At 51.3% G+C, this 17888-nt stretch overlaps 1 protein-coding gene across 1 annotated transcript in view; it reads right to left on the reverse strand.

Moving 5' to 3' along the window:
* Positions 1–1342: 1342 nt before the first annotated feature.
* Positions 1343–17888, reverse strand: part of LOC135891249 (discoidin domain-containing receptor 2-like) — a 74665-nt gene continuing 58119 nt past the window's right edge. The window contains exons 14-16 of the mRNA XM_065418766.1: positions 11339–11573; positions 6574–6723; positions 1343–1483 (exon numbers count right to left, since the gene is read on the reverse strand). Coding sequence (XP_065274838.1) covers positions 1343–1483; positions 6574–6723; positions 11339–11573 — 526 coding nt within the window. The remainder of the gene's footprint in view (positions 1484–6573; positions 6724–11338; positions 11574–17888) is intronic.

The raw sequence follows: 17888 nt of genomic DNA on the forward strand, positions 1-17888 counted from the left end.
TGCCTCCTATAAAACCTTGGGAAAGAGCATTCTGTGACATAATCAAAATAAGAAATTACTCGCAGTTCAATGACTAGATATTTTTTAAGTAGGAGGCATAGGGTGTGAAAAGCAAGCCCAGCATGATTAGCAATAACATTCTCATCTGGTGTGTCAGCCCCTCCTTGCCAGAAGGAAACCTCCCGACAGGGCCAGGCAGGCAGCACACGTTTGCCTGTGTGGTAGAACGGGCCCTGCCACAGCAGGAATGTCCGACAAGTTGACAAGAAGTCACCCAGGACAGATGGGCAGAAGCTGGAGTGGTAGGTGCTCTCTCCCTTGTGCTCAGGCATGCACTGAACTCTGACAAATGACGCAGCCATTCTGCTTTCACCCATGCAGTCTCACCAAATGTGAGCTCCCTCCCACCACATAACAGCATTGACCTAGACAGCTCATATTAATGGGTATTTATACAGGATTCATTGCACATCAGTCCATTCTGGCTACAAGTTCATAAGGATAATAAATCTACATAGAGACAGTAGTACAGTATCAGCTATTTTCCAATACAAACCTCTACCCCAACCTTTATTTGCAGGTCAAAGAAAGATCCTCTACTACAGCAACCTTCCTATGACCTTTGACATTCATTTTTTAAAGATAAAAATCCAGTGTGGGAAAAAGGCACATATATAACAAAAGCAGTGCTGAACAACCACAGGAATAAACGGACATGGACTTGGATTCTTCTATCCACATCATCTGCAGTCCCTGATCATATTACCTCCAAAGGGTTGCTAAATCTAACTCTGTCTGGTTCTCAAGTCCCCTTAACCACTGCCTATTTCTATTCATTTATAGTTAGTTACATTATATATATTTTCTTTAGCAAGGACATACTGAATTGCTTGCTAACGTGCACAGAGCTTCTATATCTTTAGAAGACTGGAGTCTTTATTTCTCCACATCCTTTCTTCCAATCCTAGCTCCTGAGCTGTTAGCCTTCTCTTCTTGTCTCTTCGGGGAGAGCTGGGAGTCCCTTGTAAAGTCTTCTCCAGTTTTTTTGTCCACAGGTGTCTGTAGCCGTGGGGTGCCAAAGAAACCCCCCTCACAGTATTCCCAGGAAATTATGCAGAACAGGAGATGATTCTTCTACCAATAAGATAGGTTTCCTCTGGTCATGTATGTCAGACCATGGCCAATAAGACGAGCAGCTGCCATGGACATCTCAATTTAAAAGAGATTACAGTCTAAGGGAGTGTAGTGAGGGCTGCCTGCCCATCTGTTTGGGAGAGACAGGCAAAAAGAGACACCACCGAAGTCATCCTGTTCTCAGCAATTTGTCTCTTTTCCACTCAGGTCAAATGTTACAGTCCATTTGTTCTACCAGAAAGTGGTGAATCATATCAAAAGTGGGACGATCCTTTATATCTCGGCTCCAACACTTTAACATCAGGTCAAACACAGAGTTTGGACACAGAGGTGTTTGGGACAGATAGATCTGCAAGCAGGAAAAATACAACTACTTCAGTGTTATTAATTACCCAATTAATAACAAGGGACGGCTGCCATTTCTCTAGGTTTTACAAGGCAATGAACAGCCATGCATTATCTTAACACTTATTGGGGTGACTTCGTGTGGGCAGGTAAAGTTTCACTGTCAGCCCCTCAGGGAGGAAACTGATACATGCATACACATTAGCTACGTGGGTGTTCTGTTAGCTCAGTTGATAACAGAGCTGTGATCAGAAACTGGGATCTTCATCCAGTGAGAAATTCCAACATTTCAAAATTTGTTCCAAATCGAAACAAAAAGTCAAAATTTCCATATTTCCCATGAAATGAAAATTCTGAAAAATGTCAATTCATCTGATAATGGAGAATTGTTTTGTTTTGCTAAGATAAAAACGTTTCATTTTAGTAATAGAAAAGTTGCAATGATAAAGTCAAAATGGATTGTTTTTACCTTACCGAAATAAAACACTTCAACATATGAACAAAACGAGAAAGTCAAAACCATTTGTTTTGACACCTTTCTGTCTAAAATGTAGTTGACACCGACAGGTTCCCATGAAATGTTTTGATTTCAACAAAGCTGCATTTTCCAAACGAAAACTCTGTCAAAAATTCTTCAACCAGCTATAGCTGACAATCCATTTCCCAGTGTGATGAATTTAGGGTGACCAGATGCTAAGTGGAAAATATCGGGACCGCCGCGGGGGCGGGGGGGAGGGAGGGAGGCACCTTTTTAATTGTTACACTCACCCGTCCGGGTCTTCGGTGGCAATTCGGCGGAGGGTCCATCAGTCGCTGACAGTCTTCGGCGGCATGTAATAAACCTTGCCCGCCAAAGACAGAAGCACTCGCCGCCGAAATGCCGCCAAAGACCGTCAGCGACTGAAGGACCCTCCGCCGAATTGCCACCGAAGACCCGGACAGGTGAGTATAAAGAAAAAAAAACAAAAACACTCGTAACAAAATATCGGGACAAATGGTGTCCCGACCGTACTTCGGTCGGGACACGGGACAAACTCCTCAAAATCAGGACAGTCCCGATTTTATTGGGACATCTGGTCACCCTAGATGAATTGGGGCTATGTCTGTACAGCTTACGATAATATGAAAAACTGCTGTATCATGATTGCCTCTATGTATCCGGATCCACCATTTCTGAGGGGTTCTGTAGCAGGTACTCTCCGGAGGGACAATGGGAAATACTTAAGGTTAACAATAGTACGTACACGTCACAAAGGTTATGCTAAAAAAGCAGCTGAATCCTTAGAAAAAACAGTTTAGCTGACTACTCTGAAGGGAGAGGGGGAAGGTAGGAGCTGTCCAAGTTTACCATGAGTAGAAGGAAAGAAAAACCCATGGGGGGGGGGAGAGAAAGGAGGAGGGGGAGGACAGAGGCATGGTGCAGGAGAGAGGAAGATCAAGCTGGGTAAGGGATTCTTCCTTGACACAGATGGATCCCCAAGGACTCACCAGGGAAGGTTGACCCAGTGAAGAGACGGTGGGTTCAGATGTTTATTGCTTTGTTTCATATGTGCTCTCCTGTGCGTTACATGATTAAGTAAAGAGCATAAATGTGTTCGACCCCATGCAAAGTGTGGGGCGTGTGCTCACCACTTCACAACTGCTGTAGGCCCCTGAGAGAGAGAAACTGTAACCAGAAGCCTTACGCCATTTGGGTGGAGTTCAGGGAGCGGGTTAAGTAACTGGGGCAGCCGAGGGGCAGCCTAGGGCAGGTGGGCTGAGCAGTCAGTGCCCAGGAAATGTGCCAGACAGGCCAAAGGAGGAAACAATGCTGCAGCCTGCTGAGACCCAGGGAAGCTTGAAACACCCCCAGGCATTCAGAGCAATGGAGGCGTGGCGTCTCCTCACAGCAGCCCTAGTGGGTGGTAAGGAGGGGTGCTGGCTAGGATCTGGGGCACCTAGAATCACAGCAAGAATTTGTGCACCCTGCCAGCAGCTGGCCCTTTGCTGGCAGTCTCAGCAGAGAAGCCAAGGCCTGTGTGAGCTGTGATAACACAACTCTGTGTCATCACTAGATAAAACAATCTCCAGGTCAAGGCACATTGGTACGGAGTGTGTGTGTGAGGCTTACCCTGCTGCTCCAACTGTTCTAGAAAGAAACAGGGAACTTCAAGCTTCAGGGCTGTTGAACTGGTACCTTCCACCTTCTCTCTCACTGAGCCATTGTGAACCAATCAAACCAAGGATTAGATTTTACACCTCAAAACCCAACTTGGAGCAAGTATCTTGGTCTGAAAGCAGAACAGTGAGGGAATGCAGTCGCCCCTGGGGGTTTGTTCAAACGGTTTTACCCTGCATGGCAGCAGATTTTGGAGGTGCTGTTCACAGGAATCCATCCAACTGATGAGTAGCTCCACGGGGCACTGTTCAAAGGGCTTTTCCCCTGACCTTTAAAAGCAGTAGCTCTAAAGGTATTTTACACAGCTCCAAAACTGAGATCTGGGTCACATCTCCGACACTACCCTGATGGGTGTGTAGTGAGATAGTGCCTGACACCCTTAGACGTGGCAATGAGGCCAGTGCACATTCTGGGGCCCCCTGAAAGCTAGGGGATGGGCCACAATTATTTTTCTTCCTCTTCTCTATCCTTTCTTCATGGTGAATTGTTCCTGAGTGTCTGATTGGCTCCAGTTAGGAAACATTTTGTCCGTTTGGAAGAATGAAGAAAGCCGTGGGCTGTTCTGCTTGATTGGCCAGTTATTAATCATGAATGAGCATGATTACAGCTCAGCAAACTATTCATAACAAATATTGTATGCAACAAATGTAGCCGCCCTTTCAGCTCCAGGTACATCTCTGGGCAGAGAGGGATGTCCTGAAATGGATTTAATGTTCCAAATTATTCTACATCTTGATTGGTGAATTGATCTCAATTCATTCTCCAGGCATATGTTGATATACTATTTGCTCGTTGCAGTGATTAGTCACATAAGGCAGGTGATAGTTGAATGACCGGCTGAACAAGCCCTTTCAGGGATCATACTTGTATGTGGACATTCAAAATTTGATTTCCACGAATCCTGGTACATGTGACTTTGAAAATCATATTCCACAACCCTGTTCCTGCAATTGAAACCTATCCCTGGAATGAGTGCGGGAAGCAAACCAAAAAGCGGGGTGGCTGAGCTCTGTTGCCATGAATTCATTCCAGAATTGGAGGGCATATTTCCCGATGTTTGTAGCAGTGTTCGCCCATCCCTTGTTGCTATGCCTGTCTGCTGAGTGCCTTTGGTGTCCTCTTTGCCATATACACTAGAAAAGACACAGAGCCTCCCCCCAAGGAGTTTATGTGCCATACTCGGACCGACCAGAGAACTGTCACTGGTGGCAACTTCCATTTGCCTGTCTAACCCAGCCACCCACATCCTCGGGCTCACCTACTCCTGTAAACAGCTCTCCCACTCACCAAGTGAGCCTCTCCCTCAACCTTGTCTTCAGCCAACACTGCTCCCGCTCTGATCTCTCTCTATCAGAAGTCCCTCTCCAGCCCTCACTCAATCCCATCAGCATTGCTCACAGCCTCCTGGCCCTCCATAGCCTCTGGGCTGCTGACATCCATGTCTCCTCTGCCAATCTCAGCCTTCTCCTCAGCATGCTCCCTCCACTCTGCTTCCTCCTGCCCTGACGGCTCCCGCACCCCCCTCTGACACCATAGAGTCTGACCCGCTGACTGGTTCACCCCCTGCTCTGGCTCTTATGCTCCTGGGTGGCCCTGCAAGGAGTCCCATGACCATGCTGAGTTCCTCCTCTACAGACTTCTTGTCTCCTAGTTTTCCTCTTTCACTGAATCCCACGTACACCCCATTACTTCTTCACCACCTTCAACTTCCTCCTGAAACCCTCTTCCACCCCTCTCTGTACAGGATCTGCCTGACTTTTTCAGATAGAAAATGGACAAAGCCCCCTTCTCCTCGAACGCCTTCTTCCCCTTCTCCCCTGTTGTGGATCTTGAGGTGTTTCACCTCCTCCCTGCCGCTTCAGCAGTCCTGTCCCTGCCTGTTGCCTACTTCCATTGCCCCCAGGCTCCTTCCAGTCTCCTCCTCCTTCTCAATCTGTCATGACCCCCCGGTCCTTTTCCCTCCTAATGTAAGCCAGTGTGGGTCCCCCCGACCCTCAGTAAACCGTCCCTCAACTCCTGCTGTCTCTCCCTTCATTTCAAAACTTGCTGAGCGCGTCTGCAACCAACATGCACCGAACTCCTCTCCTCTAGCTCTGACCTGATCCCTTCCAGCCTGGCTCCTGCCCTCTGAACTCCACTGACTCTGCTCTCAGGCTGGTCTCTAATGACCCCCCTGGCCAAATCGAAGGGCCTCTTCTCAGCCTCCTCCTTCTCCTCCTCTCTGCAACACTGGTTCACAGATTGGAGTCTAAGGCCAGGAGTGTGATGATGAACAGCACTTTCCCACATGAGTCCCTCCTTTGGGGTGGACCATGCAGAGGCCTGGCACCTATGAATGACAAGACAGCAGTCACGTGGCTCCCAAGAAAAGGGACAGAGTTCCATGGAATAAAGAGCAGAGTCAGAGAAGGATCCCAAAGGATTTTGCCTTCAGCTGCCGTCTCGGGGGAACACAGGTGGCCGAGAGGGCACAGGAACAGCCTCCTGCAGGGTGAGCACGAGGAAGGCAAGTGGAGACCGTGGAGGGCCAGGGTCACAGAAAAGGCCCGGCCAGAGGGGAGGAGCTGTTCCCACTGGAGAGATGCGGAGGAGACACCAAGAAAGTCAAGGCTGACAGTGAGTGAATGGCTGCATCAGAGACGGCAGGAGTGTGGAGCGTGGACTGGGTCAGGAGGAGGTGACGAAGGGACTCAGGGAGAGCAGCACGTGTAGAAAAGGGAGGCAGGACACAGGGGATCCAGTGGGGTGCAAGAGGAGGGGAAGAGGCTACGCGCCGAGGGTCTCTGAGGTGAAGGGGGAAGGGAGGCAGGGCAGCTGCTGGAGAGGTCAGGGATGGAAGGCAGAGGATGCCAGGGCTGTGAGAAGGCCAGGAAAAGGGAGCTGCTAATCAAGATTCGGGAGAGCGAAGGGGGAGGAGGGTGCCTGAGCTGCCTCACCTGCCTGCCCTGGCTCCGGAAGAACTCCCCTGTGTTCTCGATGACCTGCTCGTCCGAGAGGAGGCTGTAGGGCTGCTCCTTGCACAGTGTGAACATCTCCCAGAGCGTGACCCCGAACGCCCAGACGTCGCTGGCTGTGGTGAACTTGCCCTGTGGAGAGAAGAGCGGGTCGGCTGCTGCCACACGCACGGGGCTACTTTGTGCCCAGCCTATCGACCTGGGACACAACTGGTGGGAAGAGTCGACCGTTTCAATCCACCGTCTGCCCATACGACAGGAAGCAGAAACCCAGCGGGGAGGTGGGGGGGCCAAACTGGAGACTCACTGGCTCCTTCTCTGAGCAGTCACAATGGCACGGCACGTCCTCGCTAGAACGCCCTTCATGATTACGAGCCTTGGGCTACAGCGAACCTGGTCCCTGGATCCCACCTTGAGCCCTGCCGCTGGGGTGGGGGCTGAGAGCTGCTCCGGCCCTGGGTCGGTGGGGGGCTGAGAGCTCCTCTGGCCCTGGGTCTGTGGGGGGCTGAGAGCTACTCCGGCCCTGGGTCGGTGGGGGGCTGAGCTCCTCCGGCCCTGGGTCTGTGGGGAGCTGAGAGCTCCTCCGGCCCTAGTGCGGTGGGGAGCTAAGAGCTCCTCCGGCCCCGGGTCTGTGGGGGGCTGAGAGCTCCTCCGGCCCTAGTGTGGTGGGGGGCTGAGAGCTCCTCTGGCCCTGGGGCTGTGGGGGGCTGAGAGCTCCTCCAGCACTGGGTCTGTGGGGGGCTGAGAGCTCCTCCGGCCCTAGTGCGGTGGGGGGCTGAGAGCTCCTCCGGCCCTAGTGCGGTGGGGGGCTGAGAGCTCCTCTGGCCCTGGGGCTGCAGTGGGGGGCTAAGAGATCCTCTGGACCTGGGTCTGTGGGGGGCTGGGAGCTCCTCCAGCCCTGGGGCTGTGAAGCGGCTGGGGGCTGAGTGCTCCTCCGGGGCAGAGAGCTGTCAGCTGCGGACATGGGCCAGAGGAGCTCTCAGCTCCCGTTGTGGGGCTCAAGGTGTCAGCCACCCCCCTTCCCCCAAGCAGGGCTCTTTCGCTATAACGAATCCCTGGCTATAATGAACAAATGGCTCGGCTCCCCAGGGGTTCATTACAGCAAGGGTGTACCGTACTTTTAAAGCTGGGGTGGTAGGTATCCTGGATATTGACTGCAAGGAGGCGAAGAGTGTTGTGGGGTAAGAAACATGCAACCTCGGCAGTAGGATTTTGAGGAAGCTGCGTTCCATGCAGACCTTCCGGAGAAAGAGTCTCATACACAGTACGACCCACTCGCCTCTTACCCACGTGCAGGGGGGAGGGAGGGACTGCAGCAACAGAGCCAGGCTGCAGGGCGGATGGGTGTCTTCGCTGGCAAACCCTAAAGGGTTGCAGCTTGGGGAAGGGTCCCTGGTTCGGGAAGCAAGTTGGAGAGAAATTCAGGGTGTTTCTGCCTCTCTCTGAGAGATGGTGTTTGTGTCACCAGCGGCAGCAATCTCAGGGGTGAGCTGCTGTGCTCTCCCCAACAGCACTGGAGTGTGGCTCTTTGCTCTGAGCAGCATGTGGTCCATTCTCGGTGGTTGGGTCTCGGCATTAACCAGCTAATAAAGCGACTGCAAGGCGGCGTGACACTAATACATTGCGGGGGGGGGGATGAGTTGCTGGGGGCTTGGCAAGGACTCAGGTTATCCTGGATGGAGATTAGGTGCCACAAAGAAAGAAAATGGGCCAGTTCTGTGTGACACCTCCATTCATAATCTGCAAGAGGGGATTAAACGGCATGGTTCACAGACTCTACATTTTTTCGAGTTGGAAACATCCCTGAGGACAGAAATAACACAAAGGAACCTAGACATGAAAATGTTTACCTACAAAATGTGTGGGCCTGTATCTTGGGGTGATAACTGTATTGGGCACTAAGGGACGTGCGGGGTAACTGCAGGATTGGACAGCTTAGTTAGACAATGAAAATCAGGCTGAGTCTGAGGGGAATATCCTGAGAGTGAAACGCATCAGGCTGCAGAGCTGGCTCCTGAGGGGAAGAGGTGGGAGCCATGTTGCTTGGGACCTTGAAAACTAGACTAGGCAAATCAGTAAAGGCCGTCCTGTGGGTACCAGGCTGGCCAGGCTGACTGGGTGCATGGCGTCCTGCAGGGCTTTTTTGCCTCTAACTCCCGTCCCTATGAGTCTTGCCACCGTTTTGGTACCGTGTGACAATATTGCTGGCAGCTCTGCCTACCTAGCAATTAACTCCAGGGCCAGATTTTCAAAGGTATTCGAGTGCCTAAAGAGGCAGCTCGGCACCTCCACAAAGGGCGTCAGGCGCCGTGATGCTGAGCAAATCCCAGGAACAACCCTGTGATTCACAAAGGCTGGGCTCCTGTACAATGAATGGGGAGAGATCGGCCCCTTGGAATTCGATTCACAAAAACCAGCGCGCTAGGTGGGGAGCTGCCTAGCCAATGGGAGATGCCGAGGAGAGGGGTGTGTTTTAAGCATCCCCCCCTCAGGGATATAGGCACCTAACTCCAGGCAGCAGGGAAGTGCCTATCTCTGAGCTCTGAAACCCACCCCCATGCCGGGTTTCTGAGCCCAGGCTCCAGCCCGGCCGGGAACGTCTACACTGCTATTCTTAGCTCCGCTGCCCGAGTCAGCTGACTCAGGCGTTGAGACTCGCTGCCGCGGGTTTTTTTTTGCAGCACAGACATACCCATAGGTGCCTGCCTCGTGCCACACACGGCGACTGGAGGAGGCAGTGCTGGTGGGGCCCACCTTCTAGCTTCTAGCTCAGTCATTCGCTCACTTAGGGTTACCATATTTAAAAATTAAAAAAAGAGGACACTCCACGGGGCCCTGGCCCCGCCCCCACCCCAACTCCGCCCCTTCCCCTACCGGCCCCGCCCCAACTCCGCCCTTTCCCCGCCCCAACTCCGCCCCCTCCCCTGAGCGCCCGCATTCCCCCTCCTCCCTCCCAGCCATGAAACAGCTGCCCGAGCGCTACCGGCTTCGGGCAGCCCCCAGACCTCCGGACCCTGCACCCCTGGCCGGGCACTTCCCCTCCCAGGCTCCGGCGGCAGCTGCTGCTCCCTGACTCCTCAGCTCTGTAAGAGCCGAGCTGCCCGAGTGCTACCGGCTTCAGGCAGCCCCCATGCCTCCGGACCCTGCGCCCCTGGAGCGGAAGTGCCCGGCCGGCGGCGCAGGGTCCGGAGACATGGGGGCTGCCCGAAGCCGGTAGCGCTCGGGCAGCTCAGCTCTTACAGAGCCCAGGAGTCAGGGAGCACAGCAGCCCCCGGCGCCCGCTCTAAGGTAAGCCAGGGATGCCAGAAGCTGGGAGTATTTTTCCCGGACATGTTCGGCTTTTTGGCAGTTCCCCCCGGACGGGGGTTTGATTACCAAAAAACCGGACATGTCCGGGAAAAACCGGACGTATGGTAACCCTAGCTCACTCCCTGGGATGTCGGAGACCCGGGTTCAGCTTCCCCCCTCCCCCGCCTGAAGGGGAGAAAAGACTGAACAGGAGCCTCCCGCCACTCCGATTAGTGCTCTAACCACGCAGCTCTGGGATCGTCTGACAGGGGGCGCCTGCAGTCTCTCCTAGTGAAGCTGTTGCGCTGTGGATTAAACAATGAAAGAGTCATTGGATCCGAGAGAGAGCATGGGAGAATGACTCTGTAGACTGGTGGTTGGGGCATTCACGTGGGAGGTGGGAGACCCAGGTCCTGATTCAGTGACTCTTTAGTTATTTAGCCACAGGGGAAGAGCTTCGACAGGAGAGACGGAGGGCTCACTACCCCAGAACATCCCCTAGCTCAGGAGTCAGAACACTCACCCGAGAGGGGCAAGCCCCCTGTTCAAAGGGGGAGGGAGAGCTCAGTGGTTTGAGCATTGGCCTGCTAAACCCAGGGTTGTGAGTTCAATCCTTGAGGGGGCCACTTAGAGACCTGGGGCAAAATCAGTACTTGGTCCTGCTAGTGAAGGCAGGGGGCTGGACTCGATGACCTTTCAAGGTCCCTTCCAGTTCTAGGAGATAGGATATCTCCATTTATTTATTTAAATCCTTTCTTCCGCAGCCAGAGGAAGATGGCAAAGGGCTGAAGAAAGTACTCCAGTTGGAACTTGGGTTTACTCTGGACTTTGGTTACTCCAGAATAGGTGGAGTGTTTGGTTTAGCAAAACAGACTTACCAGCCAGGGGAAACTGAGGCACCAGCCACTCTGGCACACAGAAGGTAAGAAATTTGTCACAGTTTAAATACTTAAAATCCAGTTTATGCTATTGAGTTGAGGAAGAGGGAAAAGATCTCTCTCCTTCCCTCCACATTTTGGCAATTGGTAAACGGAGGCACAGAGAGGTGACTTGCTCAGATCCAAGCAGGGAATCTGTAGCATTCAGGAATAAAAACCCAGCGTTCAGACATTCAGTCCTGTGCTGTAACCATGTGGTTGCCTTCCTTCTCTGGAGGAAGAGCTGGAGTCAGCGCAGTTTGATGGAACAGCGCCACTGCAGTCTGCATGGTGGAGAGTCAAAGGCTGCACACAGCATATGGGATGCGTGGCATATAGGGTGCATCCAATTACCAAAGGGGATACAAGATAAGCGGTGCAGCCAGCTGCCAAGATCCTATCGATTAGTAAAGGAGACAATAAGGATAGAAAAGGAGACTTGTGCTGTTACTCAGTTTCCTGTACGAAGTGTGTCCACACACACACACACAGAGGGGCATACACAAAAGGAAGAGAGAAAGCACGCTGTGAGCAGCCCTTACCAGGAGGATACTTTCCCAGGCCATCCAGCGTATAGGCAGCACAGCTCTGCCCTGGATACGGTAATAATCCCCGCTGTACAGATTCCGGCTCATTCCAAAATCTGCAATCTTGATGGTATAGCTGTTCCCAACCAGGCAGTTGCGGGTGGCCAGGTCTCTGTGCACGAAGTTCAGGGAGGCTAAATACTTCATTCCAGAGGCGATCTGGGTGGCCATGAACAGTAGGTTGGAATAGCTGCATTTAAAATAAACAACCGAAAATCAAAGGAGAGTTTCCTTGCAGTCGCTTTTCTCTCGACTCTTCCTGCGGTGGGAACCTTGCATGCTGTGTGTTGCAATAAGCAAAGTGGAGTCACTTCCCTCCCTCATTCCCCACTATCCCTGTCAGTCTAGACTGTACATTTACAACGAACTAACTGTCTTCCCTGACGTGGGAGCCATGTTGTGAGGTGGCTGGCCAGGAGCAGCCAGCTCGCACCTGCAAGTTAGACCCTTTGGGTACGTCTACATTGCAGCTGGGAGCCAGCCTCTCTGCCCGGCTAGAAACGTTTGCGCTAGCGGGCCTTAAACGCGTGCGCTGAGAATAGCAGTGTGGACATGGCTGGGCAGGTGGACGCGTGGGCTAGCCACCGGAGCACGGATCCAGGGGGGCCGGGGGGCCCAAGCCGCAATGTCCACACTGCTATTTTAGCACACTAGCTGGAGCCCCGCTAGTGTGACTCTGGCTCCCTGGACTCTCTCCCAGCTGCAGTGTAGACGTACCCTGAGATATTGAGAGCCCATAAATCAGGGATTTCACAATGGTGGGCCAGATTTTCCAAAGCACTCAGCTCCCATTTAGTCACCAAAAGACGCAGACAGATTTCCAAGGGTGCTCGGCACTGGGTCCTCAGCCATTTTGATAATAGTGTGTGCTGATCCCTTGGAAATTTGGCTCCAAGCTATGGGGAAATCTGGCCCCACGTCACACAAGTCCCTGATTTATGGGTGCTGGGTGGGGCTTAGGTATCTAAGTCACCTGACTGGCAGTCACAGACAGAGGCTAGTGCCTGTAAATCTGGCCCTAAACGGCACATTGTTATTTCTTGGGGAAGAGCTTGTGTTCTTGCAGGGCTGAGAAAGGGCAGGACGTCCTGATCGCCACCATTACCATGTCTCTGGAAATACGGTTTGTTATTTTTCATTCCCTTAATCCTGCCTCCTTGTGCACATGTATTATGTCTTTAATGACATGATCACATGTGGGTTTTGCCAGCGGACCCTGTCTCAAACAGGTCAGAACTGAGAAGATGAGTGAATGAGGCAGGTGCCTTCAGAAGGAGAAAATACAGTCTTGTGGTTAAGGCAGTGGGGTAGGACCCAGGAAAGAAGGGTCCTATCACTGGCTCTGCTACAAGCTTCCCTGGGAAGAGAGGCAAGTACCTTGGTTCAGAATTTTCAGAAGCAGCCACAACTTATTATTTGTGTTACCACAGCACCAAGGAGCTCTCCACTACCCATGGTACTGCACTGCCTGGCCAATGTGTGTGGGCTCATGGCACCAACACACACTAGGTTGTTACGGTTGCACCATGTGCGTATTTATTCCTTCCTTGCCAAGTATAACAGTGTACGGCAGGGTTACAGCAAGTGGAGGTTTCCCCACAGCCTTTACTTCTCAGCCCAGTATCACCCTCTGAGCTTTCCTTCTGTTTTCCTGGCTTCCTGCTCCTTTCACTTATGTCCTCTCAATTACATCATTGCCACCCAGGTGCTCATAATCCCCCAACAGAAAATGTTTAATTGCTCATAGCTGAGCTTGCAGCCTTCTTCATGCTGCAGCAATATCAGTGACCGGGGTGCTACTAATAGTGCCCCGTCACAGGAACCTAGCCATGGACAAGGATCCGTTGTGCAAGGTGCTGTACAAACACAGAACAACGAGATGCTTCCTGCCCCAAAGAGTTTGCAATCTGAATATAAGACAAAAGACAACAGACAGACAGACGGGGGCCTACAAAGAAACAAGGAGACAGCGTTGATCAGCAGGATGGGCCGTGGTCTCAGCACACCAGAAGCCTAACCATTGTCAAGTTTGTTGTCAGCATCACTTCAAAGGAGAATTTTGAGGAGGGGTTTGAATGTGTATAATTAGGCAGGGGGTGGATGTTTACAGGGAGTTCCTCCCACGACTGAGGAGAAGCATGGGAGAAAGCACACAGGGGCCTGTTTGGAGATTTAACAAGTGGGCAGTGAAGGCTGGCATTGGCCGGAGTAGAGCGGGGAGTTGACCTCTCAATAGCAAATGAGAGATGATTGGTAGGTGGGGATACAATTAGGGGAGGGAGGGATAGCTCAGTGGTTTGAGCATTGGCCTGCTAAACCCAGGGTTGTGAGTGCAGTCCTTGAGTGGGGCCACTTAGGGATCTGCAGCAAAATCAGTACTTGGTCCTGCCTAGTGAAGGCAAAGGGTTGGACTTGATGACCCTTCAGGGTCCCTTCCAGTTCTAGGAGATAGGTATATCTCCATATATTACTACTATAGGCCATGAAGCTGGGTGGGGATAGGTCACAGAGAGCCCTGAAAGCAAAGCCAGGCAGCTTACATCTGAGGCACTGGGCAGGCAGTGGAGTGATGCAAAACAGAGAAGGGGTGACAAGGGCAAAGCAATGGGTAGGAAAATGATCTTTGCAGCAACATTCTGAATGGCTCAGAGTGGGGCAAGATTGCATTTGTCAAGGTCACAGAGAAGGATGTGGCAGTCATCCAGATGTGAGATGAGAGCCTGGATGAACATTTGAGCTGTGTGGATGGATAGGAAGGGCTGGATCTTAGATGGTATGGATGAAGAAGGGCAAAATTTAGACATAGCTGGACACGAGGACCTAAAGGGAGGGCCGAGTCAAAGATGACACCCCGTTTATGGGCCTGAGCGACAGCATAGTGGTGCTGTCTACAGTGACTGAGAAGGAGGTAGCAGGAAGGGTTTGGGGGAAAGGTTAGGAGCTCTGTTTTAGCCATATTTACCATGCAATGGCAGCTAGACTTACACAAGGAGCTGTCCAAGAGACAGGCTGAGATTTCAGTTTAGACAGAAGAAGGCAAGTCTGGAGCAGAGATTACCCAGAGATAAGGTGGAGAGGGACAAGGGAAGGGAACCCAGGACAGAGCCCTGTGGAACCCCCACCGAAAGTTGCAGGGGGCACAAAGAGGATCCTCCCAAGGGCACGCTGGAGGAACGATTAGAGAGGAAGGAGGAGAATCAAAAGAGGACAGAGTCACAGAAGCCAAGGGAAGGAGAAGATTTCAAGAACAAGAGCATGGCTGATGGTGCCAAAGGCAGCTGACAGGTCGAAGAGGATGAAGATGGAGCACTGGTTCTGAGCTTGGCTAGAAAGAGGTCATTAGTGACTTTGGTGAGCGTGGTTTCAGTGGAGTGCCAGGTGCAGAAGATGGACTGGAGAGGGTCTAGGGTGGAATTGGAGGAGAGGAACTTCAGACAGCGATTGTAAACAGAGTGTTCAATGAGCTAAGAGATGAAAGGGAGAAGGGAGATGCGGTGGAGTGGCAAGCGGGTGTGAGGGAGATCAGGAGATGGGATGGGGACATTGGGGTAGGTGGTGGGGTTAGAGGAGAGCAGATGAGAAACTCCTGTGTCTATGACAAGAGAGAAGGAGGCAAAGCTGTAGAAGGGTAAGGGAAGGCTGTGTCTTATTTTGTCAATGTTCTCTTTCAAGAACTTAGGTACAGGAGGAGAAGTGGGGGAGGGAGGGTTTGAGGATTGATTCAAAGGAGGTGAAAAGTCAGTGGGATTGCACACGTGGAATTTGATCAGGGTGGAAAAGTAGAGTTGCTTGGCATAGGACGATGGCAGAACTAAGGAACAAGTTTCTGGCATGGTCAGAGGATATTAGAGATGTTCTGCTGCATGAGAGGAGGAACAGAGGATTTTGGGGGTGAGCTAGGGCTGGGGCTGGCAAAGGATTCAAGAGAATCAACAATCACAGGGAAGAAAGGGAAGAGAATGCAGGGAGCAGAGAGCAGCAGAGAAATTATCAGCATTGATGGAGTGAAAGTCAAAGAGGGTATGTCTACACTGCAATGTAAGCCCAGGGTTAGCAGAACTCGAGTTATCAGTCCCTGGGATTGTTAACCAAGGGCTTGAGCATCTACACCCATTTGTGACTCCAGGTTAGGAATTGGTGAACCCTGGGTCCCAACCTAGGGCTCCAGCATCTACACTGCATTATGTGGGCCCGAATCCAACCACCCAAATCCCAGACTTCTTAGCACCCTCTAGCCCTTTGTTCGTGGTGCAGTGTGGAAGAACATGACTGTCCAGAGGATCAGCCCATGGGATTGTGGGATACTTTTGGCAGACTCCCAGAGCACAAGTCCAGTGGGGCTGTGTCCTAACTATAAAGGGAAGGGTAACAGCCCTCCTGTGTACAATACTATAAAATCCCTCCTGGCCAGAGACACCAAAATCCTTTTACCTGTAAAGGGTTAAGAAGCTCAGGTAACCTGGCTGACACCTGACCCAAAGGACCAATAAGGGGACAAGATACTTTCAAATCTTGGTGGGGGGAAGGCTTTTGTTTGTGCTCTTTGTTTTGGGGGTTGTTCGCTTTTGGGACTAAGAGGGACCAGACATCAATCCATGCTCTCCAAATCTTCTGAACAAGTCTCTCATATTTCAAACTTGTAAGTAACAGCCAGGCAAGGCGTACTAGTTTATCTTTGTTTTCTCAACTTGTGAATGTTCCCTTTGCTAGAGGGAGGTTTATCCCTCTTTTGTTGTAACTTTGAAACTAAGGCTAGAGGGGGTTCCTCTGGGCTCTTTGAATGTGATTACCCTGTAAAGTTATTTTCCATCCTAATTTTACAGAGATTATTTTTACCTTTTTCTTTAATTAAAAGCCTTCTTTTTAAGAACCTGATTGATTTTTCCTTGTTTTAAGATCCAAGGGGATTGGATCTGGACTCACCAGGAATTGGTGGGGGGAAAGGGCAGAGGGGGGAATAATTAATTCCTCCTTGTTTTAAGATCCAAGGGATTTTGGATCGGTGTTCACCCAGGAATTGGTGGAGGAGTCTCTCAAGGCTACCCAGGGAAGGGAGTTAGCACTTGGGATGGTGGCAGCAAAACCAGATCTAAACTGGTAGTTAAGCTTAGAAGTTTTCATGCAGGTCCCCACATCTGTACCCTAAAGTTCAGAGTGGGGAACGAACCTTGACAGGCTGCGTTTACACTGCAAAGCAATAGGGCTTGAACCCTGGGTCTCGGCTTGACTCAGGCTCGGACCCTTCAACCCCCGTGGGACTCTGGGTCCGAGCCCTGGGTTAGCACAATCTGTGTGAAGACGGAAGGGGAGGGGTTAGGCTTTAGCCTGAATTTGAACCCTAGACACACCCAGAAGGATCGAGTGACAGCATGAGGGGGAGCTGCTGAAAGAGACCAGGGGATGGGGGACCTCAGAACTCATGGTGAGCTCACAGAAAGCAGGGCTTGGGGAAGACCAGGTCAACCGAATGGCTCTTCTGGTGAGTGGGAGAGCCCAACCAGTGCTGCTTGTTAAGTGATGAGGTGAGGGCGAGGAACCACGCAGCTAAGGGGTCAGAGGGGTCATCGCTATGGAAGCTGAAGTAACACTATTCACTTTGATGGAATAAATTGGCCCAAAGAGTCAAAGGGTCCAATATTAAACAGTTGTAACCAAGGTTTGGTATACAGAGACCTCAGCCATCTAGTCCCAAGGCAAAGAACACCACTGAGCATCTTAACCTTTTATTAAAGAGACAGAAAAGAAGGAAAAACAGTTAAAGCATTTGAAATGTACAGTATTGTATAAGGCTTTCTTTTTAACACTATCCCTTGTTCCCTTTACCTTTAGCTGAAGAGAGTTTTAGAAGGAAAACACCTCCAAGTGACAGGTTTTTAGGTGGTACTACACATGGTAATAGCTGTTCTTTTGGGGGGAAAGGGAAGAAGTTAGGTGAGCTGGACTGGAGCTGTTATTGTTGCTGCTGTTGAAGTCCGATCCTGTTTTCTAAAAGACAAACCAAGACAAACACACACAAAATTGGGGGAGAAAAGAACAGCCAAGATGGAAAATGCAGCTTCTGTCTCGGGTGAGAACTCTTAGTTGCAACTTCCCTGCTGGAGAAATCGAGGCACAGCACCTGGTCTGATCAGCCACTCTGAGACCTGGCAAACTAGTACCAGCATCGGGCAGCTCAGGGCATTGCTTTTATCTGCTTTTTTGCTCACAGGCTCACAGCAGTGTTGCAAAATATGCAGTCTTGGCTGGCTAAGCCAGACTCTTATTAGACAGAAGGCCAAAGGAGATGGATAGGAAAGAGAAGAAATATGGTGGAGAAGGAAAAGAACACACAGAAGGGTGTGCGGGTGGCAGCAGCGTTTGACAACGTCTCACATCCCAGATAGTTTGGGATTGAACTGAAGCCGGTGGAGGTTGTGATGTCACCTGGGACCCTCTCTCTGGCCCATGCTGGTCAGGACTTTGCTCAGGATCTGGACTCTGAAGGCCCAACGGTGTTACAGTGGAT

The sequence above is a fragment of the Emys orbicularis genome, chromosome 18, assembly GCF_028017835.1.
Source record: "Emys orbicularis isolate rEmyOrb1 chromosome 18, rEmyOrb1.hap1, whole genome shotgun sequence".
Taxonomy (NCBI): Eukaryota; Metazoa; Chordata; order Testudines; family Emydidae; genus Emys; species Emys orbicularis.